Genomic DNA, 24,796 nt, shown 5'->3' with positions numbered 1-24,796 from the left:
AGTAAGGACAAAATCTGAGAAGCAAACCCGCCAAGGAGACAACAATTTTGTCATTGGAGGGGGACGGACAGACGGGGGACAGGCACTCGAGGCTGGTTCGGTGGTATTCTGGACAGAACCACCTCACGTATAAGGCAAGCTGTGGCTACCACCAGAAAGGTCCACTGAGGCAAGAAAAGAGGGCGGTCAAGGGCAAATCATCAAAAGAGATTCAGACGGGACAACGGTCACAGTTAGGTGGACGACTTGGGTGATGGGCAGCAGGCGGACGCAAGGTAAATGTCTCTGCGTGTCCCGCGCACACTCCAAGCAGCACTTTCTGGGGTTTGGAGGTCTGTTCCTTTGCGATGCCTTTCCTCCACAGAAGACACGGAGGGGAGGTGGAGCCCTGGAGATGTGATCTTCGAGGCGACCGTCCACCGGGAGGCGGAGAGGCCTTCCTGCAGGGCTGGCCGAGTCCTACAAACGTTTGTAGGTGCCCAGGAGAGCTTTGCAGTTAGGGCAGTAGTGGTCCACGTCCTGCAGGGCGTCCACGCAGAAAGGGATGAAACAGCAGCCAGCCACACACCTGGGAGAACACAGAGCAGGTTACAGCTGCAGCCGTCAGCCAGTGTCTCCCAAAAGGGTCCGTCGGATGTCCTAAGCCCCAAGTCCTAGGACTCAAACACAGGTGGGGACCAACTTTGAATCAAACAGACCCCATCTCATCGCGACGGCCACGACGAGGCTCTTCTGGGTAAGCAGCGCGACTCAGCCCATCTGCAATGACGGAAGAGCCCCTGCTGGCTGATTTCTTCCAATCGGTGCCGATAGCTCCACTATCGATGATTAGGAAGGACAAAAGATCCACTTCCACTGATTATAACAGAACCCCCATGGCAATATTCTGTTTGAAGGTTCCTGGCAACCAACCCAAACTTTCAAACAAATAACTGAAGATTTGTTAAATCCCCTGCCCTGCCTGGTCCTATAAAACCCCCCTCTGCCCTGCCCCCCAGGAAAACCACCCTGGGCCTGCCATCCTGCTGGGCCCAGATCATGACCCCTGTTCTCAAATAACCGCTTTCCTGATCAGACGTTATCGTCGCATTGCATTATATATTAAATGTTGCTGTCATCTAGCCTGATCATTTTAAGTAGGAGACCTCACTTAGAAAAAGGGTCTTTGCAGATGTACTTGAATACTTAGGAATTTCAAGATGGGATCACCCCATGACTGGTATTCTTATAAGAGGATACTCCCTGGTGGCCCAAGGGGTTAATTCTCAGCGCTATCAAGCTACTGGCAGCCACTGCGGCATGAGTTCGATTCCCAGCCAGGGAGATACCCACAAGGTGCACCACACCTCTCCTGTCTCGCCTGCTGCTCCCCTCAGCAGTGTATTTCAGTACATCTGCCTGTTCTGCTCCCTACTCTGTCTCTGGTGAGCCCTCCCAGCCCACATACCTGTGGTCTGTACCCCAGTTCTTGTATGTATAAATAAATAAATCTTTAAAAAAAAAAAAAAAAGAAAGAAAGCCAGACCCCCAGGCCCAGCACTCAGTAAGTTTCCTTTCTGTCGGGCCTCCCCGGTGGCGCAGCGGTTGAGCGCTGGGTTGCGAAGCTGCCCGCAGCCTCTGCAGTGCCGGTTCGGTCCCCGGCTGCTCCCCGGCCACCGGAGGAGGGTCCCACAGGGCGCGCAGACCTCTCCTGCCGCCCGCTGCTCCCCTCAGCAGTGTACTTCGGTCCTTCTGCCTGCTGTTCCCCGCTCTGGCTCTGGTGAATTCTCTCACCCTACCGCGCTTCTGACTGTACCCAGTGCTTGCTTGTATGAATAAATAAAGAAATAAAATAAATCTTAAAAAAAAAAAAAGTTTCCTTTCTGTCTATCCCTGACTGCAAAGATGAAAATTAGGTTTTTTCCCCTTCTATTTATTTATTTGTTTGTTTGTTTGTTTGCACAAGCACTGGGTATAGTCAGATGCGAGGGAGGGTGAGAGAATTCACCAGAGCCAGAGCGGGGAGCAGAGCAGGCAGACTGACGAAGTACACTGCTGAGGGGAGCAGTGGGCATGGCAGGAGAGGTTTGCACGCCATGTGGGACCCTCACCCGTGGCCAGGGATCGAACCGGCGCTGCAGAGGCTGTGGGCAGCTTCACAGCCCAGCGCTCAACCACTGTGCCACCAGGGAGGCCCGATGAAAATTAGTTTTAATACGAATGCCCAAAGGCGATGAACTTGTGTTTGGCATTTTCTATCTGGGGAAAAAAAATCAACTCATCTGTTCCGAGTGAGACAGGAGACTAAATGCCTGGGACCTGCTGGTTTATTCTTCCCCACAGAACAGGTGTCCTCGGGGAAGTGAATTAATGTCTCTGGGCCCCAGGCTGTCCTCCCACTTGGGAAGAGAAACTCGTTCCTTCCTGACCTGAGTCATGAGCGGTGATGAGGAAGACGCCACCGGCGCAAGAGGCCATCCTTGGAAAAACCGCCCAAACACTATTTCCTTTGAGAAGGAAAATGGGACCCACGTGGTTTTCTGAGACTCACATTGCTAGGAATGAGGCTACCTGTTTGGGGGGGAAAGTCCATTGGGAGGAAAGTCCATTGTGCCTCCTCAAATTTCTTGCAGAAGAAAAACGATTATCTTTCAATATAATACCCTTGGTGCAGACATAAATATTTACACAATCTCCTTGTGCACGCAATGGGGAAAATACTTGAGGTCATAAATGGATAAGAAGCTTTGAAGAGATTGCTATAAAGTACTTAACAGATTGTTGAAAGCATCTCTCAGAGTCAAGCAAACCTTGTTCTTTAGGTCATGAAATTCGAGTCAAAGACCCCCTAACAGTCTAACCCCACAGAGCAAGGCACTGCAATCCTGTCCCTACAGGCAGGGAGTGGGGCACAGACGCAAGCAGCACTGGTGGAACAGCCCCTTCCAGGAGCCAATATGCTCAAGGTGTGGTTCTCTGGGGGTTGGGGTGTCACCATTTTACCCCTCTAGGGGCACTTTTGGTCATGCCCATGGGGGCAGAGGTCAAGATGCTGATAACACTCCACTATGCAAAGGACGGCTGGTAACACAGAAGGATGTGCTGCAGCTGGGAAATCCAGCAGGGAAGGAATTCAGACAAGCCCGCGGGCTGAGCAGACCCCAGACTTACCCCAGCAGGCAAAGACTCCCACAGGAGAGCCAGGTGAGGGCACCAGCGTTATAGGACAGCCGAGTCACAATCATCTTGTTGCAGGAAGGACAACACATCTGAATCGGGCGGTCGAGATAAGACACGGGCTGCTGCACGTAGACGGTCTGCACGGCAACTGGCGGGAGAGAAGAGAACCAGCCGGGCTGATCAGGGCATAGGCAAAACCTTGGTTGAATGACATGAAGGTGGAGGCAGGGGCTCCACAGGCCCTGCACACCTGTGTTCCTAGCAACGTTATTCAGTGTCCAAATGGTGGAGGTGACCCAAGTGTCCATTGGCGGATAAATGGGTAAGCAAAATAGGGTCTATCCAACAATGGACTACTATACAGCCTTAAAAAGGAGATTCTGACACAGGCTAAAATGTGGATGAAGTTTGGGGATGCTGTGCTCAGTGAAATAAGCCATCCCTAGAAAGACAAACACTCTATGATCCTAATTATATGGATCCCACTTATAAAGTCATCAGATTCCATGGAGACAGGCTTAGGGGTTAATTCTCAACACTATCACCCAAGAAGGCCTGAGTTCAATCCCGGGCCAGGAAGCTGACCCACACGGTGCAGCAGACCTCTCCTGTCTTGCCAGATGCTCCCCTCAGCAGTGTATTTAGAAGATCTAACTGTTCTTCTCCCACTCTCCCTGGTGAATCCTTTCACATCACACCCCCCACTCCACCTCTAGACTACATGCCAGTTCTTTTATGAAATAAATATCTTTAATAAATTCCATGGAGGGGGCCTCCCCTGGTGGTGCAGCGGTTGAGTGCTGGGCTGTGAAGCTGTCCCCAGCCTCTGCAGCACCAGTTCAATCCCCAGCCGCTGGCGAGGGTCCCACATGGCACGCAGAACTCTCCTGCCGCGCCCGCTGCTCCCCTCAGCAGTGTACTTCGTCAGTCTGCCTGTTCTGCTCCCTGCTCTGGCTCTGGTGAATCCTCTCACCCTCCCGCGCATTTGACTGTACCTAGTGTTTGTATAAATAAAAAAAATCTTAAAAAAAAAAATTCCATGGAGACAGAAAATAGAATGTCAGGAGCTGGTGGGGAAAATGGGGTGGGAACAGAGTTTCAGTAGATTTCTGGAGCAGAGTGGCAGAATGGCAGAACAGCATGTGAAGGGACTGCATGCCATGGCCTGTACACTCAGAATGCTGATGGGGTCAAGTTCATGCTGATGGGGGTCACACACACACACACACACACACACACACACACACACACACAGAAAAACATTACAAAAAAGGGAAGAGAAAACTGGGATTTCCAGAATGATTACACAACGGGCTCTTGAAACCACCAAACAGAAGGTGGGAGGACAGCTTGTCTCTGGATCTGGAGAGCTTTTTTGAGAATGCAGATTCCTGGGCCCTGCCCCCAGGACCACCAGATTTACCAGATCTGGGACAGGATCCCCAAATTGCTTTTCAAGCTCTCCCAGCAGTTCCACCGAGGTGGTCTGCAGACAGCAACTTCAGAAATGGTGATGTGACAGGTTCTAGCCTCAAATGTTTTCCACGCTGATTAGTGGATGTCAGGGGTGGGGAGACAGGGGAATAGGAGACCACCTCTGAAGGATGCAGGGTTTTTTTCCTAGAGTGATAGAAATGTTCCAGAACGTTTCGGGATTAGTGCTAATGGTTGCACAACTCTGTGGAGGTCCTAAAACCACTGAATTGTATACTTTATTTTTTTTTTAAAGAATTATTTATTTATGTACACAAGAACTGGGATGTAGGCCAGAGGTGCATGGGGGGGTGAGAGAATTCACCAGAGACAAAGTGGGGAGCAGAACAGGTGGATCCACTGAAATACTTTGCTGAGGGGAGCAGCGGGCAAGACAGGAGAGGTCTGTGTTGCACCATGTGGGTAGCTCCCACATGGCCGGGGATCGAACTTGTGGTGCAGAGGCTGTGGATAGCTTCACAGGGCTATTGTTAATTAAACCCTTGGGCCACCAGGGAGGCCCTAAATTGTATACTTTAAAAGAGTGAACTTTATGGTATGGGAATTACATCTCATAAAGCTGTTTAAAAAGCGGAAGTGACAGAGCTGTGCCAGCCGCAACGAGATAAGCAGGGCAGAGCAAGCCCTCTGGAAGACGATCACGCTTCTCCCACGGGCTCCCTGATAGGGTCCCTCCCCACAAGTCAAGGAGCTGTGTTGACACATGAAATAAGCCTATGAAGTCCTGCTAAAAAGAGAAAACTATGTGAAAAGCGTGTTCCGACACCAGAGTAATCAGGCGGGAATCTGGGCGATGGTTACGGCATGTTCCTCCCGGGCTTTGGCAAAGGACTGAAGCTCAGATTTCTGTCCAAGTGACTCAATTCTGTTCCCCTTACACTAGGAAACTGCTGCCCAGACCCACAGAACTCAATACGGAGAAAGACCCGGACTGCAGGAAGCAGCGAGAAAGCGCGCCTTAGCCCGACAGGTAGGGAGGAGGAAGCCCGCTTACTTTTTGGCCCAGAAACCAGTCCTTGCTCTATGAGAGCGTCATCTCAAAGAGCGAAGACATCACCTTGTCCTCTCCCGCCTCGAGGGGTCGGTTACCTGAGCATGATGTCAGTGCGGCTCATAGAAATTTACTGGACATAATGACCCCTGATGAGCTCTGTTTCACAGATGGGGAAACTGAGGCCCAAGTAGGTCAGGTGAGCTGGGTACCCCTGGGTCACAGGACATACCAGAAGGCAAGCAAGCATCACAAAGAGGCTGCTGGAAGGCCAAGGAGCAAGCTGTGCTAAGGGTGGGCTGCAGCCCACCCAGTCCTGCCTGGCGCTGCCCCTCCCCCCTCCCTCCAGCCTGGGCCTCCGGACAGGGGGACCTCGGGACAGGGGCTCCCCCGGCAAGCCCCTGAGGCGTGGTGGGGCTGCTGTGCGAACCTGGGGCATCTGCCCTCGCTGCAGGGACGAAAGGGCTGCCTGGGATTCCAGGCTGGGTGAGGCTGGGCACTTGGCTCTCGGGCAGGGTCACTTCAGTGGCTCCCGGATGCTCAGGGGTCCCCCAACTAGGCGGAGGGCCAACAGGTAAGGGGGCTGGGGCGCACGTACTTGCGCTGGCGTTGGGGACAGGCACTGGCTGGGTGTAGTAGGCAGGAGGGTTCACATTCTTCCCATCCGGGCGGGTCACCAGCCCCGTGGTGGGCCCGGGCACCGGGGCTGGCGACGTGGGGAAGTAATTGTTAACAGCCACCGTCTCTTCATAGGATGGGGGCGCACTGGGCACCGTGGAGGGCTCAGGGGCCGACTGGTAGAATCCTGGAGCAGACATTTTACCTAAAGCAAAAACAGAAGAGACAGCATGAGAAAGTCTCCTGGAATCCCATTCTCTCCCGCCTCCATCTTTAAATTTCTACCTGACAGACGGGAACTCTGAGGAACTGACTGTGTCCAGTCTTGTCCAGAAGCCAGAGGAAGTTACTGTCCCTTCAGGACCCAAGAACTAACCGACTCAGCTAGAGACTCCCAAAACAAAGATAAAAGGTAAATAGTCAGCACCCGAAACACCTAAAACCTAAAACACTCCAGAAAGAAAAGCACAGCAAGTCTAATGTTTCTTTTTTTTTTGTTTTTTAACATCCACTTACCCATAGGTAGAACTGGGGTGCAGGCCAGGGGTGCAGGTGGTGAGAGGATTCACCAGAGACAGAGTGGGGAGCAGAACAGGCAGACTGACTGAAATCCACTGCTGAGGGGAGCAGCGGGCGAGTCAGGAGAGGTCTGCTGCGCCATGTGGGCCAGCCAAGGCTGTGGTCATGAATCCCTACACCGGCCGGGAGGCCCCCCCTAACATTTGTTCACATGTCTAACCATCACCCAGCAACACCCAGCTCAGCTCATCCTATTTCCTTTTGCTTAAACCGCTGAGGGTGATCACGAACAGTGACGTGCAAGAAAAAAGCATCCAAACCTGACCACAAAAACTCACACATTCAGTGCTGAGTAAAAGAAGCCAACAGAAAGTTCTAGAAATAGCCAAATGTATGGGGGCTAGAAGTCAGGGAAGCAGCTCCTCTTGGGAGAGGGCAGTGGAGTCTGGAGGGGGGAGCGGCCCTGGGGGAGCTGGCCAGGTCCAGTTCTTCATGTGGGCAGCTGGCTTTGCAGGCACGTTCACGCTGTGAAAATCCGAACTGCACAGTGAGATACATGCACTTTTGCCCACGTATGTTAGCCTATTTTAAAAGCCAGGCATATATTTCTTTGTGTGAGGGCCAAGAAAGAGTCCCCCTGCCGAGGTGGTACCGGCCTAGAACTCCAGGGCTGTGCCAGGGTGTGCTCCTGCGTGCAGCGCAGCCGCGGCGGCTGCAGGAGGACACAGAGCCGGCCTTTGTGCTCTGTTTTCCCAGCAGGGCAGGGTGAGGGCTGTGGTGGAGGAGCCATTCAGACCTGTCTCTGGAGACAGGAGCTGAGGCCCAGGGCAGGCGTCAGGGGCCGGGGGCTGGGATGGGCCAGTGTCTCTTCCCACGCTTCCTGCCCACGCTTCCTGCCCCGTGTGCCAAGCCCCAAGGGAGTCAGTCACCGCTCCAGGGAGAAGCAGGGAGTCAAGGACACCCTGCCTGAAACTGAGCCCGAAGGAAGTTTCTCTGAAGGGATGACAGGGCAATTCAAAGTGGAACTGGAGGCTTGAGGAAGTGAGCATGTGTCAGTAAATAAGGCTAAGGGGTTGGGTTCAGATGCCAGAAAAATTGGAAAGTCCTTTGGCGGTCTCTGGACACTGTAAGTCTGTGCTGATAGAACTTTCTAAAAGGGTGGGAAGGTTCTCTCTCTGGGCTATCCACTGTGTCACCACCAAACTGAGGTTGTTAAGCATATGGAACCCATGAAATGTGGTTTAATGCGAGTGAGGAACTGAAATTTTTTTAATTTATTATTATTTTTTTACATTTTAAAAGGACAGGTTTATTAGGAAAAGGAGAAAAAGAGGCACCTGTGTAGGCACAGGTGGGAAGGAGAGCTGCCAGCACTGAATTTTTAAATTGTGTTTAAATTGTGTTTAAGTTTAAGCAATTTAAATTTAAAATCTAACAGTCCAATTATTGGAAATCTTTTACGTAAGTCTGGGCCACCTTGGGGTGGGGACTCAACTTTTTCAATAGCAAATTAATTTTTTAATTTAATTTTAATTTAATTTTTTAATTGTAGACACATCAGTTCACAACACGGTATATGGTATAGGGAGGGGTACAGATCACACCTCTTTAGATGTACCACACCCTCCACAAACCATTTCTAGAACTTAGTAACTGAATTGAAATCAAATGTTAATAAAAATTTAGCATCCAATTTGGGGCAGGATGGCAGTGTAGAATACACCTTGGATGTCAGAAACATTTAAAAAGCCTGAAGTGTGAAAGAGCACATCCATGTTTTTTCTTTTCAAAAGATTTTTCTTTTTTATTCATTTATACATACAAGGGCTGGGGGACAGGCCAGAGGTGTGGGGGGTGAGAGGATTCACTGGAGACAGACTATGGAGGAGAACAGGCAGACTGACTGAAATCCACTGCTGAGGGGAGCAGCGGGTGAGTCAGGAGAGGTCTGCTGCACCATGTGGGTCAGCTCCCTGGCTGGGGATCGAACTCTTGCCACAGTGGCTAGTGATAACTTGATAGGTGAGACTTTAACCCCTGAGACACCAGGGAGGTCCCATATCCATGGTTTTTTGACTAACTGCCTGGTCAAAGATATTTCAGATAGATGGGGTAAAGTAAAATATTGTTGAAATTCATTTTACCTGTTTCTCTTTACTTTTTAAAATACAGGTATTAAGGGCCTCCCCAGTGGCGCAGTGGTTGAATGCTGGGCTGTGAAGCTGCCCGCAGTCTCTATAGCGCCGGTTCGATCCCCGGCTGCCGGGTGAGGGTCCCACATGGAGTGCAGACCTCTCCTGCCGCCCGCTGCTCCCCTCAGCAGTGTACTTCGTCAGTCTGCCTGCTCTGCTCCTTGATCCGGCTCTGGTGAATTCTCTCACCCTCCCGCGCTTCTGACTGTACCCAGTGCTTATATAAATAAATAAATAAATCTAAATAAATAAATAGATGCAGGTATTAAAAAAGTTTACATGACATGCGTGGCTGGCTTTCTGCTTCCATGGGCTGGAAGCCATGGAGCCATGGAAGGTTATAGAGAGGAGGAAGCTCCAACCCTAGAGCAGGTAGGTGAAGCAGAAGGTCAGTAAGAGAAGGTGTTACGGAGCAGCCCCGATATAAAAACGGGTTGCCTGTTTGTGGGTCCTCACCTGCGCGCTTAAAGGGGACTTATTTATACTCCACTACAGGCACACACAAAAGGTTCATAAAAGGTTTATTTACAAGGGAAAGGGAAATGAGGAAATGTACAACTCAGGGAGAAAATAGGGAAATAAAGTCTTTAATGCGTCCTACCCGATCCGCCGACCTGGAAACCCAAAGGCACTCTCAGAGCTGGCCGGACGCTGCGAGCTGGCGGAGAGCCATAAAGGGAACCCCCCCCAAAGCCCACGTGTCTGGCTTTATACCCACCTGGCTGCTTAACCCCACCCTCAGGTCCCAGCCACCTTCCCTTTGGTGGTGATGGGATTTGTCTCTCCCAATGTCTTTGGCTTTGGCCTGGGGTGGGGGTGGAGTCCACAAAGCCTGTATGGAATTAGCTGAGGACGTCCTTTCCCCCTAACACAGGGAGAAGCCAGCCTCAAAGGGCGTGTGTGCGCGCGGAGGAGCACAGGGTCCACATACGATCAAAGAGGAGATTATGGGGGTGGGCAGCAAGGGGAGCACAAGATGACAGACCACCTTTGCCAAAACTGTTTCCAGTTTAAAGATGCCCACGAGGTGGTTGTGGTCAAGGGCCATTGTTGGTTTCCTCAGAAATGCCTAAGGCGGAAGACAGACCTTAATGGCAGCCTCAGGACACTCCCCCAGGTCAGCTCTGGCTCCCTCTAGATGGCCCCAGGCGCACCCACCCCCATATCTGCTTAGGCATGGATGGGCCTGGGGAGACTTCAACTGGGGGTGCACAGCTGGGGGGCTCCTGGGAGTCATTTATATCTACAAGGACAGGCAAGGACTCCCTGTCCCTTCCAGTCTGTCCAGGAAAGGCCCACAGAGCTGCCTGCACATGGAGCAGCACCCACCACGTGCAGGCCGCAAGGCCAGAGGCAAGTGCTGTGCTGCGAAAGCCAATAATGGCACTGTTTGTCTGGTTGCAAACAGCACTTGGGAAAGTGGGTGCCCTGGGAGGGGAAAATGAGGTCTCAGGGTGCCCTAACTTGTGCAAATACTCTGGGTCAAATCTCTGGGAGGCAATGACTCAACTCCGCAGGAATTCCTCTCTCCTAGGGGAGCCTGGCCAGAAAGGAAGCCCAGCCCCAGGAGGAAGCCCAGCCCCAGGAGGAAGTACACAGGTGTCCAGGTGGGCTGCGGGGGCGGCCTCTGGAGGGAGGGAGGAAGGAAGGAAGGAAGTAATTGAGGGATTGTTCTGGAAAGTAAGGGCTGGGCTCCTGGTTCAAAGTAAGGGCCGGGCCCCTGGTTCGTGGGCAGGTCGTGACCGTTCGCCTACAGCGGCACATCCCATCATCCGAAATTTCAGGACCTGACTCTTGGATCTTGATCTTGCTGTAGGATCAAACGGTCCCATAAACACACACGTAATTCTGAAAAGACCAAGTAAGTGCAACTGGCCAGGACAGCAAAAACCAACGGCCTGACGACCAACAGTTGTTTGCAAGCTTTCTAAGCAAATTCTACAGCCTCCCTCCCCGGCGCCCGGAAACGGCACTTCCGCTGGTCCTTTCTCTTTCTCATTTTCACTCTCTTTTCTTTTTAATTTGCTTCTCCAAGGGGCAAGAGGCCCACCGAGCCCCTCCTCTAGAAAGGATGTCAGGGGCCTCCCCGGTGGCACGAGGGCTTCAGTCTCAGCACCATGGAGCTATTCGGCAGCCGCTGCAGCATGAGTTTGATCCCCGCAGCATGAGTTTGATCCCCGGCCAGAGAGTAACCCACATGGCGAGCAGACCTCTCCTTTCTCCCCGCTGCTCCCCTCAGCAGTGTATTTCAGTGAAATACTCCCCACTCTGCTCCCCACTCTGTCTCTGGTGACTCCTTGCACCTCTGGCCTACACCCCAGTTCTTGTATGCATAAATAAATAAAGCTTTTAAAAAAATTTTTTAAAAAAGGATGTCAGTCGGCCTCCACTCCCCCCTCACACTTCAAAGTGAAACTCACCAGAGTCCTAGTCTCACCCCGACACACACCCCCACACACAGATGCAGACACACACCCAGTGATATGCACACACGCACACGCACGAGCGTGCACACACTCGCACAGCCACCAGAGCACGCGTCACTGAGGCTCTAGCACAATGACATCTTGAGTCCTTTTTTCTGGGACAAACTAGAAACCACAGTAAATGCCACAGCACGGTTCTGCCATGTGACAGCACAGCCTGGAGAAAGAACCCCTTAGGCGGCCTGGGGCTCAGGCGGGTCTCACAGAGCCCAGGTTGCCATAGTTACTGGGAGCATTGTGGGGGCAAATAAAAGAATAAACAAGGGGGTCTCCTTCTTCCCTCCCCAGTTGTTTAACTTTCTTATTAAGCCCCCAGTGGCTTTTCTGGACTGTGCATTTGAAAGAACACGTAGCTGGGATTCCCCACCCACCTTCCACCCGCCCCCCCAAAGAATTCAAGAAAATGCTGTGGGCTGGAGATTTCTGTTTTCACCATCTCAGAATGTCTCTTTGATTAAATAGCTGCTTCCAAATCCAGACAGGCACTCCAAATCCAATCTGTACATACGGGAAATGTGCCCAGCCGGGCCGCCGGGGCGTGTGACCTGTGAGCGGCGGGGTCCCCACTCAGGAGGGCGGCTGGGCTGCCCACGCCACGTTGACATCGAACTCTCCAGCCTGGGCCTGCATTTGTGCAGCCCAGGGCAAACCCGGTCACAGAAAAGGCCAAGGAGCATTTCTGAAGCCAGACGCAGTGGGCTTTCGCCTGGATACTGGCCCAGGACTGCTACACCAGCCTGGCCCCCAACTTCTTGTCCATCAATACACCACTTGGAATTTCGGGGTCCCTCACTGTAACTTTCCCTTCTTTCAAGTATCAACAATTGGTGAAAGGTTTTCTCTTCAATGGGCAGTGGAGGGTCACCCCGGCCCTAGGGGAATGAGTCTGGGGGGGCTCCCCCGAGGATTCCTGTACAGCGCAGGATGCCTCAATCTTGTTCTCATTATGCCTGCCTACCCCCTCACCTCCAAAGAGAAAAATTAAATTATGTTTAAATTAAATTAATTAATTTAAACATAATTTAATTTCTGCCTAACAAGAGAAATTAAATACCAAGAAGTAAGGTTTTGTTGGGTGGGTATGAGTTTTGGGGACCACACACCAGTGTGATAGCTAAGACATTTTCCACCTTCCCGCCTCCCAAGAACTGGTTTGAACACCCATAGGTCCCCAAAGACAACCCCAATGAGGGCCAAGTGCGTTTTCTAACATTCATTCACTGAATCCGCATTGTTCATTCCTTTAGTATTTTGAATAGCGTCTCCCCTTTGCTTGCTGTCAAAAGTGAAGGCATCTCTTTCACTGACTGCATCCCGGAATCCCTGACGTCTGTACCCTTTCCAGGCTCGCCCAGCCCTCGCACCACTTCATCTCATGACCACAAGGGGAGCAGGTGAAGGTGTCAGCTGGGACACAGTCCCTATTTGTGGGGCCAGCAGCCTGAGCTGGCCCGTCTACGTATCCTGGTTGTCACACCTCTGGGCCTTGACTGCACAGCGTCTGCTGGGTCCTCGGGCCAGGACCACGGTCAAGTGTACTAAGGGAACGGCTGTTTCAACCTTATTTTGGCCTCTCTGAGGCCTGAGGTCCAGACCTGGGCACCACCCACTACTCTGCGGACCCTTGCTCCGCCGCATTTCCTTCCATCCCTGACCCGCAACTGCTTGAGGACGCATCCAGGGAACTTTGCAAGAGAAGTGCAGATGTGAAACAACAAAGTGATTGGACAAATAAAACAAAACAAAACAAGACATCCTGGTGGTCACAGGAGGGGGGGTACGAAGAGAATAGGGTTGCTTACTCGGTGGAGAACGGAACTAGACCTTTGGTGGGATTGCAATGTCCTGTATGAATTATAAAGTGGTACACCCCAAACTTATATGGTGCTTTCAACTAATGTTAATCAAAAAAAAAAAAAAAGATCCCTATCAGCTAACTTACTAAATACAAAGAAAAAAAGAAAAAGAACCAACAAAGCCAAACTCTTAGGGGGTGGGTGAAACTGCGGAAGGTCTGCGATCACATTGCACTGTGTAAGTGGTGGAATTCTGATGCAGTTCACCAGCAACTTGTATCATGCCACAAACCAACGTCACCCAATAAAAATCAATTTAAAAAAAGTTGAACCGTGGGCCTCCCTGGCGGCGCAAGGGCTTAAGACACAACCTATGAAACTATCCGCAGCCTCTGCAGCATGAGTTCGATATCCCACCTGGCCAGGGAGCTACCCACATGGCGCAGCAGACCTCTCCTGTCTCGCCGGCTGCTCCCCTCAGCAGTGTATTTCAGTAGATCCTCCTGTTTTGCTCCCCACTCTGTCTCTGGTGAATCCTCTCACCCCCTGCACCTCTGGCTTCCGGCTCTTGTATGGATAAATAAATCTTTTTAAAAAATTAAAAATGTACAGCAGAAGCAAGTGAAATTAATTTTACAAATATATTTTACTGAACCCAAAATAGCATTAGAACACCTCTGAAGATGCATTTATTGCCCACTTCTGCCCCACACCCAAGACAAGATGAAAAAATACCTGCCTGTCACAAGTCAGCTGATGTCCCTGACAGCTTTGCAATTCAAAATGATGAGCTTCTTCAATAAGGAAGGAAGACCAGGATATTAACGTGCCACTGTTACAGGGCAGGGAGAGAGGTGCCCTCAGAACCCCCAAACCTGCCCACTCTAAATAATTTCTGCCAACCACCGTATCAAGACAAAACATACTCTAGTGCGTAAGACTTTCAATGGAAAGGAATGTAATTAGTGTGCAATACAGAAAAGGGAAAGAATAGTTTCCAAATAAAGCACCCAAAGTTACCCTTCCCCTTGTGGGTAAAAGCCCAGCCAAACAGGGTGGGCCCACCACAGGGCCTCTGAGGCCGGAAACCCTGCCACAAGTCTAAAGCACCTTCTTGTGGGGACCCATAGAAAAGGGTCAGAAACAACCAGACAAGTCTGAAACAAGCAAATTCAAAATCAAGATAAATGCTGCCATTGTCAACTTCCCCACAGGTCTCCCTCCCACATCTGTTTCAACCAAAGACCAAGAAGCAAGTGCAGCTACTTCACATGTCTCTCTGCCCCCTGTGCCCCCAGGTCTCCTTCTGGCTCTCCATCCTGCTTCCTCCCTCCTCCAGTCTCCTTCCCTTCTCTTCCCCCTGCTCAGCTCCGCCCTTCCTTGGGTGAGGACAGGGGGCCTCCCCTTCTCCTGGGGACCACCCTGTTACCCCACCAAAGAAGACAAAGCAGGGGGAGAGCTCAGAATCTCCCAGCAATGCAAGTTCGTCCAAAGCTGCAATTTGAAAGCGTGGGCTGGACCCCTCACTGCCCACTGCACTGGAAGCACCTCCCAGCAGTTCGGGCTCAGCTTTTTTACTATCACTGTTGAAAGCCGAGGAAGAGCCCTTGAGATCCCCAGAGAGAACACAGGCCGTCAGACGGGCGCGCTTCACGTCCTGTGCTGATCTTCATGAACTAATCCCGGAACCCCAACACTCAGGAATCAGCAGCTTGAGGGACCTTCCTTTCTGCAACAGATCTGCTCCTAAAAAAATCCACCACCAGTCCTAGCTCAGGCCATCCAGGGGCCTCCATTTATCTAAAACCAACACCACTTGGTCTTTCTGACATTCCCCAACTAGGAGAGCCAGGACTAAGAGGGTTCCCAGGACATACTGGACCCCGACTCCTCACCCGGCCTCACTGCACCTCCCACCTAGTTAAACACCTGCTATGCTTTGCAGCCTGGTGTAGATGCCCCCACACCTGGCCCTGGGCAGGCTCTTTCCTCTTTGCCCTGTTTCCTTCCTTCCCAGTGAGTAGGAAGCAAATGGGTCTGGCAAATCCCTCTCACCAGCATACCCCAGTCAGCTATCGCCTCCTCCTAGAAGCTCTCTCTGGTTTTCAAGGGAGAAGGAACCATTCCCAGAACCTCCCTCCACGGTGCAGAAATCAGGGCTGTAGGTCCAGAGCCAGATGCCTCTGGTCACGCCCAGGCCCTGTGACGTGATTTCGGAGGCTCCATCTCCCCACCGCTCAACAGCACACACTGGCAGTTTCTTCCCGACAAGGTTCTTGGGAGGATTAAATGAATCCACGTGTGAAAAGCACCCAGAGCCATGAGGGACACAGGGGGCCCCCAGAAGCATTAGCTGTTATTAACAAGAGAGTCTTGTGTTCCTTATCACGCTTGTCTGATTTCCTGGAAAGTCTGTGGGTTCTATAAGGGGCCAGGGTTGAGATTTATTAAAATGGGCATCCCCAGCAGCAAGCAGGAGGCTCAAAACCTCACAGGGCCACCCAGAACCCCAGTTTGCTTGGGGCCGTGGGTTTTCCCTGGAGGTGGGACTTTCGGGGCTAAAACTGGCCAGTCCCGGGCAATCCAGGCAAGCTGTTCGCCCTGGGGCTTCAACACATGTTTGTAGACTACAATGCCAAGGCGTAAAAGGACACCCAGCCCCATCTTGGACGGCACCAAGATTTGGAAGCAGAAATAAAAGGGAGGGTCTTATCCTAACAGCCCAGACTTAGAACCGGAGTAAACAAAGTGTTTCAAGAAAATGTTTATGTAACGACAAGCCTCAGTCTCTAAAGTAACGCGAGGATCTGGCCAAAGTGGCGCCAAGTTTGCTCCAGAATTGGAATCACGTCACTGACTCTGGAATCCTTCGTTTCCTCCAGGATTCCGGTGGGTGGCGGGGGTGGGGGGGGTGCTCAAAAGGGCACCCTGAGATGTGGAGGCAGGAGGTCGAGTCAAGCTATGGGCGGAGCCCGCCTGCAAGGGGAAGTGTGGAGGCGGGCAAACAGGAGCAGAGAAGAAAAGCCACAGTCTCTCCCAACCTCAAGATGGGTTTGTTTTTACTCTAAGAGAGGTGATGATACAGTAAGTACCCCCACTCTGCAGCTGCCACAGTCTCTCGGGACACAGGAGCAATGGCGTGGCCACAGCGTGACCTGTGATTACCCAGAGAAAAGACAAGACAAGAATGTGAGCAGGCAGGGCACAGAGAGAATGAAGGGGCTCAGAAGAAAATTAAGCTGATGATGCAACACTAGCACTATTCACAGATGACCAGGAAATGCACATAGAAAATCCTAGACTCCACTAAATTTTTTTGGAAATAAACAAATACAGTAAAGTGACAGGATATAAAGTCAATATACAAAAATCTGCTCCATTTCTATACACCAACATCAAACTAACAAAAAAAGAAATTAAAAAAACAATCCCGTTTACAATAACATCAAAAGCAATGTAATACTTAATGATAAATGTAACCACATAAGTGAAAGGCCTGCACTGAAAACTAAAGACATTGATGAAGGAACTGAAGACAGAAATAAATGGGAAGACAGCCCATGTTCTTGGGATTGGAAGAATTAACATCCGTAAAATGGCTATAATTGATAGGTAATCCCTATCAAAATCCCAATGGCATTTTTCTCAGAAATAGAACAAAGATTCTAAAATTTATGTGGAGGTACAATAGACCCTCAACAGCTAAAGCAATCATAAGGAAAAAATAATAATAAAAACATTACACACCCCGACCTCAAGCTATACTACAAAGCAATTATTGTCAAAACAGCATATTGGAACAAAACCAGATACACAGATCATCAGAATTGAAAGCTCCCTAATAAATCTACGAGTACAGCAAAATCTTCAGTAAATGCTGTTGAGAAAACTGGACAGACACATGCAAAAGTGAAACTATACCACTCTCGAACACCACACCTAAATTAATTCAAAATGGGGCCTCCCTGGTGGCGCAAGGGGTTAAGCACAGCACTCACTGTAAAGCTATCTGCAGCCTCTGCAGCCCTGCCCAGCCAGGGAGCTACCCACATGGTGCAGCAGACCTCTCCTGTCTCCCCACTGCTCCCCTCAGCAGTGTATTTCAATCCACCTGTTCTGCTCCCCACTCTGTCTCTAGGGAATCCTCTCACCCCCTGCATCTCTGGCCTGTACCCCAGCTCTTGTATACATAAATAAATAAATCTTTAAAAAAAACAACAAGGGCCTCCCTGGTGGTGCAAGGGGTTAGGCACAGCACTGTGAGGCTATCTGCAGCCTCTGCAGCACGAGTTCAATTCCAGGCCAGCCAGAGAGCTACCCACATGGCACAGCAGACCTCTCCTAGCTCCCCGCTGCTCCCCTCAGCAGTGTATTTCAGTGGATTTGCCTGTTCTGCTCCCCACTCTGTCTGTGGTGAATCCTCTTACCCACCATATCTTTGGCCTATACCCTAGTTCTTTTTTTTTTTTTAAAGATTATTTATTTATACAAGAACCAGGGTACAGGCCAGATACACTGGAGGGTGAGAGGACTCACCAGAGACAGAGTGGGGAGCAGAACAGGCAGACTGACGAAACACTGCTGAGGGGAGCAGCGGCCGAGACAGGAGAGGTCTATCTCGCCATGTGGGATTCTCGCAGGCCGGCTAGGGATCGAACCCGCACTGCAGAGGCTGCGGACAACTTCACAGCGCAGCTCTCAACCGCCTGCGCCACCAGGGGAGGCCCTATACCCTAGTTCTTGTATGCATAAATAAATAAAAATAAATCTAAAAAGGAAAACCCCAATGGCGTTAGTAATGGGCCAACATTTGAGTCTAAGGAAGGAAAGAGACGCGTTTCCTTACACATTGTGCGTGAGATATCGCCAAGGCAGCGCTCAGCTTTTTTTTCCCTTTCCAGGTGCCTCTTTTTCCCATTCTCCTTTTCCTAATAAACCTGTCCTAAAAAAAAAAAAAAAAACCAATCTCCAAAAGGCCACACAAGACATTAGTAACTGGAGCAGGGGAGGGAAGAAGCCGGGAAGCAGTGGGACCAGTCGGCCTCCCTTTGAGCCACAGCCACGTCACAGATCAATGGTCACTCACGTCCTCCCACATATGGTCAAAGTGACGTCACCACCGCCCTTTGTCCCCAGGACTCGCTCCCCTCCTTGCCCAGCATCTGGTGTTTGCAAAGTGCTGAAACCGTCCCAGGTTCCCCCTCCCCAGTGAGGAGCTGTACTTTCTCCCTTTCCTGCTCTATCACCCACGTCGCTGCTCACAACATCTATCAAAATTAAGTTCTTTACACTTTGCGCTTGTCCATTTTCCATTCGGGGGGTTCTGCAGGTTGGTGGTGCGTGAGGGCTTGGGGGGACACGGACTCTCCCTTGCTGGCATTAAGGGACCAACTTGGTGATACAGGGGGGCAGACATAAAGGGGAAACTGAGTCCAGGTTCTGGGAAACCTGGCAAGGGCGGAGCAAGTGATGGGGAACACATGGGCAAGGCGTCCCCAAGGTCGCCCAGGAGGCTGGGGAGGGTCCCGGGACCCTTCACAGCAACAGCCTGGCCGGGGCAAGGTGAGCACCAGGCTGCACTTGGGGGGTGGGGTCCCCCACAGAGCTTTTGTTTAATGAAACAGCATCCCAGGAGCAACTTGAAAACCCCCCTGGAAGTTCCAAGTCCCGCCAAGGAGAGTTCAGATTCTAAACACAAGGGGTAAACCGAGAATACCAGAAGAAACCAGCACAGCGGAAGCCACCCAATAACCCCCATCAGTATAAACAGTCCTCAGAGGTCAGGGCCACAGCTCAGGGGTCCTCTCCCACCACACCCAAGGCCACCAACTCCAGTGTCGCTGCATCCTGATGGGGCTAAGGTCACCCCTCCACCTGCCACCTCACCCCGCGCTGGCTACGTCAAAGCCTCCCACGACTGAACCCAGCAGGTCAAACCGTGTGTCCAGTCAGAGTTACTAATTCCTGGACGTCTCCTCCCGGTAAGGTAAACGGGGGTCTGTCTCCCCAATAAGTAATTGCGTTTCTCTGGAGTCATTTGCTAATTTCTTCAATCCCAGGCTCCGTTCCCCACAGGTATTCTAACTGTCCTGTCTTGGAGAAACATGAAAACAACCAGGCGGAGATTTGCAGGACTGGGGTAAGGTGAGGTCGGGCTGGGGGGATGTCCAGCCCCTGCACCCACCCACCCCACCTCACCCCCAACCCTCAGCCCAGCCCTGGGTGCCGGTGCCTTCCCCTCAGGGCATCCTGATTCCTGGCGGCAGGTCAGGTTCTGGCTCCCTTCGCTGGGCAGTGAGGGCTGTGTTCCCAACTTCTTGGGTCCCCACAGGGCCTCAGGAAGGGGGGCAGGGCTGAGAGGAGCACACCCCACAAACATGGGGCCACCCAGAGCAGGGGTCCTCACAAATGTGTATTTTGCAAATAAGAAAAGACAAGTCCTCCTGGAAAAAGAATTCCAAGGGACATGTGAAGGCCCCTCCCCGCCCCACCCGCGGGGGCTTCTAAGGAAGAGCCTGTTACAAGGGTGGGGGGGTTCCTGGCATCTTAACTCAGGAGCAGTGCAGGTTAGGGCGACCTCTGACGGGTGTGTGTGAGAAGGGGCCCTTCCTCTCTCTGGTTGACCCCCCAACTCCCCCATCCCCCCAGGGCAATCATGAGAAAAGCATCAGATAAGCCCAATTTGATGTAAATTCTGCAAACCCCCTGCCTGGTTTGGCTCAAAGGCTGAGGAAATGGGAGGGGTCAGAGGAGACTCGCCTGGCCTTTGGCTAGTGCCAAGGGGGCCCGTCAGTGTCCGGTCTGCAGAGGTGAGAGGTCAGCAACAGGGGTACCCAGGAACCCCCTAACTTCCCAGCAGATCTAAGATGAAACTCTAAGATGACTGAAACAGGCAGGCCTCACCCAGAGGCATTGCAGTTCAATGTAAAAAAACAAAATCTGCTTTAAAGTTTATTTTTTCAAGAAAGCACTTCTCAAAGTCTTCTTGATACATGTACTTTGGTGAAACGCCGGGAATTAAGTGGAGGCAGGGGCGATGATCAGGGTTACTAATACTTCTAATTGGGGAGGGTAAAAAAAAAAAAGGAAAAGGAAAAGCTATCCCAACACGAAGTTCGAGAACTCTCCCCAGCTCCTCCCAGCTGACCCCACACCCAAGCCGTCTGTACCCCCTTCCGTAAGAGGTAGATTTTAAAGAGCTCACAAAGCGGTTTTAACCACATGTGGGTGATAAACTCTTCTAAAAATACACCCTCACGCTGGGAGGGGAGGGTCTCTAGATGGAGCTGTCAGATCCGCAGCAGCGGGCGAGGCCTTCCAGAGAAGATAAAGCTGCTTTCTAACCACCAACTTAATCCTGGAAGATCCTTCATTGAAAAAGAAAAAGATTATTCAATTTCACTCCCCGCCCCCCATCCTCAGGCCCCAGAGAGGACTCCGGGAGAGGGATCAGTCTCTGTGAATGTTATCGCAGAGACGACCCCAGGAAAAAAAGAATCCTTTCGGTAACAGAAGGGCGCACAGGCAAATAGATCTGTGAGGAAAATAGCCTTGTTTGTACACGGGGTGGAGAGGCAGCTGGCAGAGCCATAGAGAACTGGTCTTTCAGGGTTTCGAGACAAACCTTCTTACCAAGAGGTGAGCACAATGAAACCTGAGTAAAAACCCCAAAGGCCTATCTAATAACGGGTACATTTATTAAATCCTTTTTTAAAAGATTTATTTATGCATACAAGAGCTGGGGTACAAAAAAAAAGCTGGGGTGCAGGCCGGTTGGGGGGGGAATTAACCAGAGACAGAGTGGGGAGCAGCGCTGCCCAGAATTCTTAAACCAAGGACCACTGGCACCAATTTCACAGGTAGAAAGATTCTGCGATGCTGTTAGTTATAAGGGGATTTAACCAACATGTGGCTCCAGAAAATACCCAGAGTGAACGGTGTTCCTTAAACTCCAAATAAAGAGGAAGAATTTAGACAAAAAGGGAGACCGCCCTACAGTGAAAGGGAACTTAGTTTTCAGGCTACAGGACGCCCCCCAACCCCTACAAATACAAATTCCTACAGCTGGAAACAAAGGTGTAGAGTGTTTATAAATAAAAACACGGACCCTCACTGTGAAATATTCCAGAGAAAGGTTTTCAGGTTCCACCTTCTGGATTCAGTCTGTTTCTGCACAAGTCAGAGATAGAGTTACCAGGGTCTGAAAGCCAAGTTCCATGTGGAATAACTACAAATTACAGTGATTTGTGGAATGGAAAATGCTGCCACTGGGGAGCTGCTGCCCCCCAGAATCAGATGGCGCAATCTCCCTCTGGATTCCTGGAGAAACCACATCCCCCGTTTCCACATGAATGATGGTTTTTGATGAAACGGGGCCGTGAGAGCATTAACAGGGCTGCACCAGGAGAAAAAACTGTCCCGATTACAGCTCATAAAAACACAGGCTCCGTGACAAAAGACCAGGCTGCCGAACGGGGGAAACTGACACGAGTAGTTTCGTGCCCGTGGTGAGATTATGCCCGATTTTCTTCTTTGTCATCCGCACTTTGAACGACACGGGTGGCTCTGGACTCACATGTGGATTTTTTTCCATCAGAAAATAATGTGTTGGGGCCTCCCCGGTGGCGCAGCGGTTGAGCGCTGGGTTGCGAAGCTGCCCGCAGCCTCTGCAGCGCCAGTTCGATCCCCGGCTGCTCCCCGGCCACCGGAGGAGGGTCCCACATGGCCCAACAGACCTCTCCTGCCGCCCGCTGCTCCCCTCAGCAGTGTACTTCGGTCCTTCTGCCTGCTCTGCTCCCCGCTCTGGCTCTGGTGAATTCTCTCACCCTCCCGCGCTTCTGACTGTACCCAGTGCTTGTATAAATAAATAAATAAAATCTTAAAAAAAAAAAAAGAAAATAATGTGTTGGTTGTTGCTGGACCTTTCCTGGCTGCTGTGCTTTGAGCTTTCGTGTATTTCCCCTTCCTTTCGGTTTTCTTTTTGATAGCATTCTCTCTTCCCTAGCTGACTTTATTGTAAGAATAGAGGATATGATATACACGACGGACAAAATAGGTGTTAATTGACTGTTTATATTCTGGGTAAGGCTTCCAGCAACCTATGAGTTAAGTTTCTGAGGAAACAAGTTTAAAATTCAGAACTTCAACTGTGCAGGGAAGACACCGCCCTTAACACACACACACCCCCCATTATTCAAGGGTCAATTGTATTGTTTTTTAACTTTTTAAAATATCCCCTGCACCATCTTTGAAGAACTCCCTTAGACTCAAGGTTAAGACCAGTCAATGCTAAGCTCTTAAATGGACCCCAGGAGCACCATCAATTCTAAAAGCTCTGAGAGCTAAGTAGTTCAAATTCCCCATCATTATTTTCTCTGAAGTCAGTGAATAAAGAAGTAAGTGCCTCAGGCTTTTGGATCCTGGTGAATTAACTTCCTACCTACTGGGGTAAACTTAAACCCTTGAAATGTCACCCAGTTCTTCTGAAATATAATAGGTGACCTCTGGCCAAGGGACAATACTCACAGTAAGGGGGTTACTGCGATAAGGGGGTTTCTGCAGCTGCCCAGAGTGCCACCCTGGGCCCAGCCAATCAGATGCAATTGTGAGTGCCCAGGAAAGTGCCATTGTGAGCTCAAATAACAATTTTCTGGTAAGCTAACATCAAGTTCAAAACAGGCCATGGACAACCAAAGGGGGGAGGGGGCAGACACTAGGTCTGTACAGAAGAAATGCGGGTGGAGGGGGTGGGGGTGGGGTGGTGGATGACTTGCCCAAGGTGCTATTTTCTGCAGCAAAAGCAAACAGAAGACGTCACAATGGCAAAACTCTGGGACTTCCCTCTGGTCAAACTGCTTTTCCCCATGACTTGCTTTCTGGACTGATTCATCTTAGTGAGAGGACTGCAGTCTCCGGGGCCCGCTGATGGGCAGGGACGGTTGATGGCAGAGCCTGTGCTCTTAAACCCTTGAAATGTCACCCAGTTCTACTGTTTATCGCCTTGGAAATGTACTTAGGCAGGAGATGCCTTCCGGTTCCTTCTTTCTCAGCGGTTGCCCTTTTGCTGTCCCGGGCCCTGGGTTAGCCTGCTTCCCCTCCAAAGTTTCGCTGAGTCCCTTCTGGAATTCCAGCTCAGCAGAAGTGCCGCCCACTGAGTCCGCATGTCCCCGTCACAAGAACTCAGGCCTCTGCTCAGCTGCTAAACCACCCGTGCTCCTCACCCTCCCTTCCTCTACGCCTAAGCCCCTGCCAGGGTCACCAGAGACCAGCAAACACTTGGCTCTTTCACCTGGGCGTGCGGCTTTCTTTTCCCCACTAGCATAAGCCCCTCAGGGCCAGGAGCCATTTCTTCTGTGTCCTTTGAGGACCCAGGCTTTCCCCAGCATCAGCCCATAAAAAGGATCCCAAGGAACAAAGGACAGTTTCTTCGCCAGACAGCAAAATGACTTCAATCTGGTATTTTTCAGACTTAAGAAATGGATGCCCCCCTCTTAGATCAATCACGGAGTCACTTAATCCGTGACAACACTACAAAGATACTCTTTCACATGTGAATAAAAACAAGTATTACCAACGCCTTAACGTGACCGGGAAGAGGGCCTCTGCCAAGGTTAGAGCGACAACAAATGTTTCTGAGTGTGGTGCACACACCAGGCTCCCGGGGCTGGCCAAGGGAGAGCCAAGTGTGGCACAGGTGTTGTTATTGCCAGGCGGGGCAAGTCACCTGTTCTCAGCATCCTGAGCCGGCTTATTACAGTCAAACACGGCGGCAGCGCTCCAGGTGTCTCTCTTTCCTGGACATCCCGGTGAGCCCTACTGAAGAGTCACTCTGAGAGGCTGGCGGGGCAGGAGTCAAATACACAGCAATGCAAACTAGGGCTTTCCCTAAAAGGGCCCCAGGGGACCCGCAGGGCCAACCAGGCACTCCCCAAACCAGCACCAGCATCCCAGGCCAAGGGGAGGGACCTGTCCTTGACAACACTTGTGGGGGAGACTTCCCGATAGGGCAAGACGGGCAGGCGCTGCGGCTTCCAGAAAATGGATTTCCCAACCACCAAAGCCTGCTCCGACATCAGTCCCCCTACCCAGAAACACAGGTCACCACAGGGGGAGCCGCGCTGGCCCCCAGTTCTCCCGCCCTCCTGCTCCCGACCCTGCCAACACCCACCCCCTGGCCGGACCCGCACGGATTTGGAAAGCAGAGGGGGGGGCCCTGCCGAGCTGGCCCGGGGGCGGGACGGCACCTCCGGGCGCCCGCGTCCTGCACGGGCCTGGCCAGCGCTGGGGCCCCCGGCGCGAGCCCCGGGGGCCAGGGGCGTCGTCTCCCTCTGCCGGGCCGGCCCGCGGCCAGGCCCCCTTCCCCGACGCCCCTCATTTCCAGCTCCGGGGCCCCCCAGGCCCTCGGGGGTGTCAGGGACCCCGCCGGGCGCACCCCGGGGCTGGGGCAGACGCGCGGGGCCGGGTCCCCCCGCGCCGAGAGTCGGGGCCGGGCGTCCGCGCTCCTCGGAGCTTTTTGTTTGTTTTTCGGGTTTGTTCTGGGCC

General features: G+C 51.6%; 1 protein-coding gene across 1 annotated transcript; it reads right to left on the bottom strand.

Moving 5' to 3' along the window:
• Positions 1–407: 407 nt before the first annotated feature.
• Positions 408–24,362, bottom strand: LITAF (lipopolysaccharide induced TNF factor). The gene is made up of 4 exons (XM_037507595.1): positions 23,979–24,362; positions 6,243–6,467; positions 3,151–3,307; positions 408–568 (listed from the first exon to the last, which is right to left on the bottom strand). The coding sequence occupies exons 1-4, from the start codon at positions 23,989–23,991 to the stop codon at positions 460–462; spliced, it is 504 nt and encodes a 167-aa protein (XP_037363492.1). The 5' UTR covers positions 23,992–24,362; the 3' UTR covers positions 408–459.
• Positions 24,363–24,796: the final 434 nt, after the last annotated feature.

This window comes from Talpa occidentalis, unplaced genomic scaffold, assembly GCF_014898055.3.
Source record: "Talpa occidentalis isolate TD23 unplaced genomic scaffold, MPIMG_talOcc4v2.1 talOcc4.12, whole genome shotgun sequence".
Classification (NCBI taxonomy): Eukaryota; Metazoa; Chordata; class Mammalia; order Eulipotyphla; family Talpidae; genus Talpa; species Talpa occidentalis.
The sequence above is the reverse complement of the archived record's forward strand: the minus strand, read 5'-3'. Positions and strand labels throughout refer to the sequence as shown.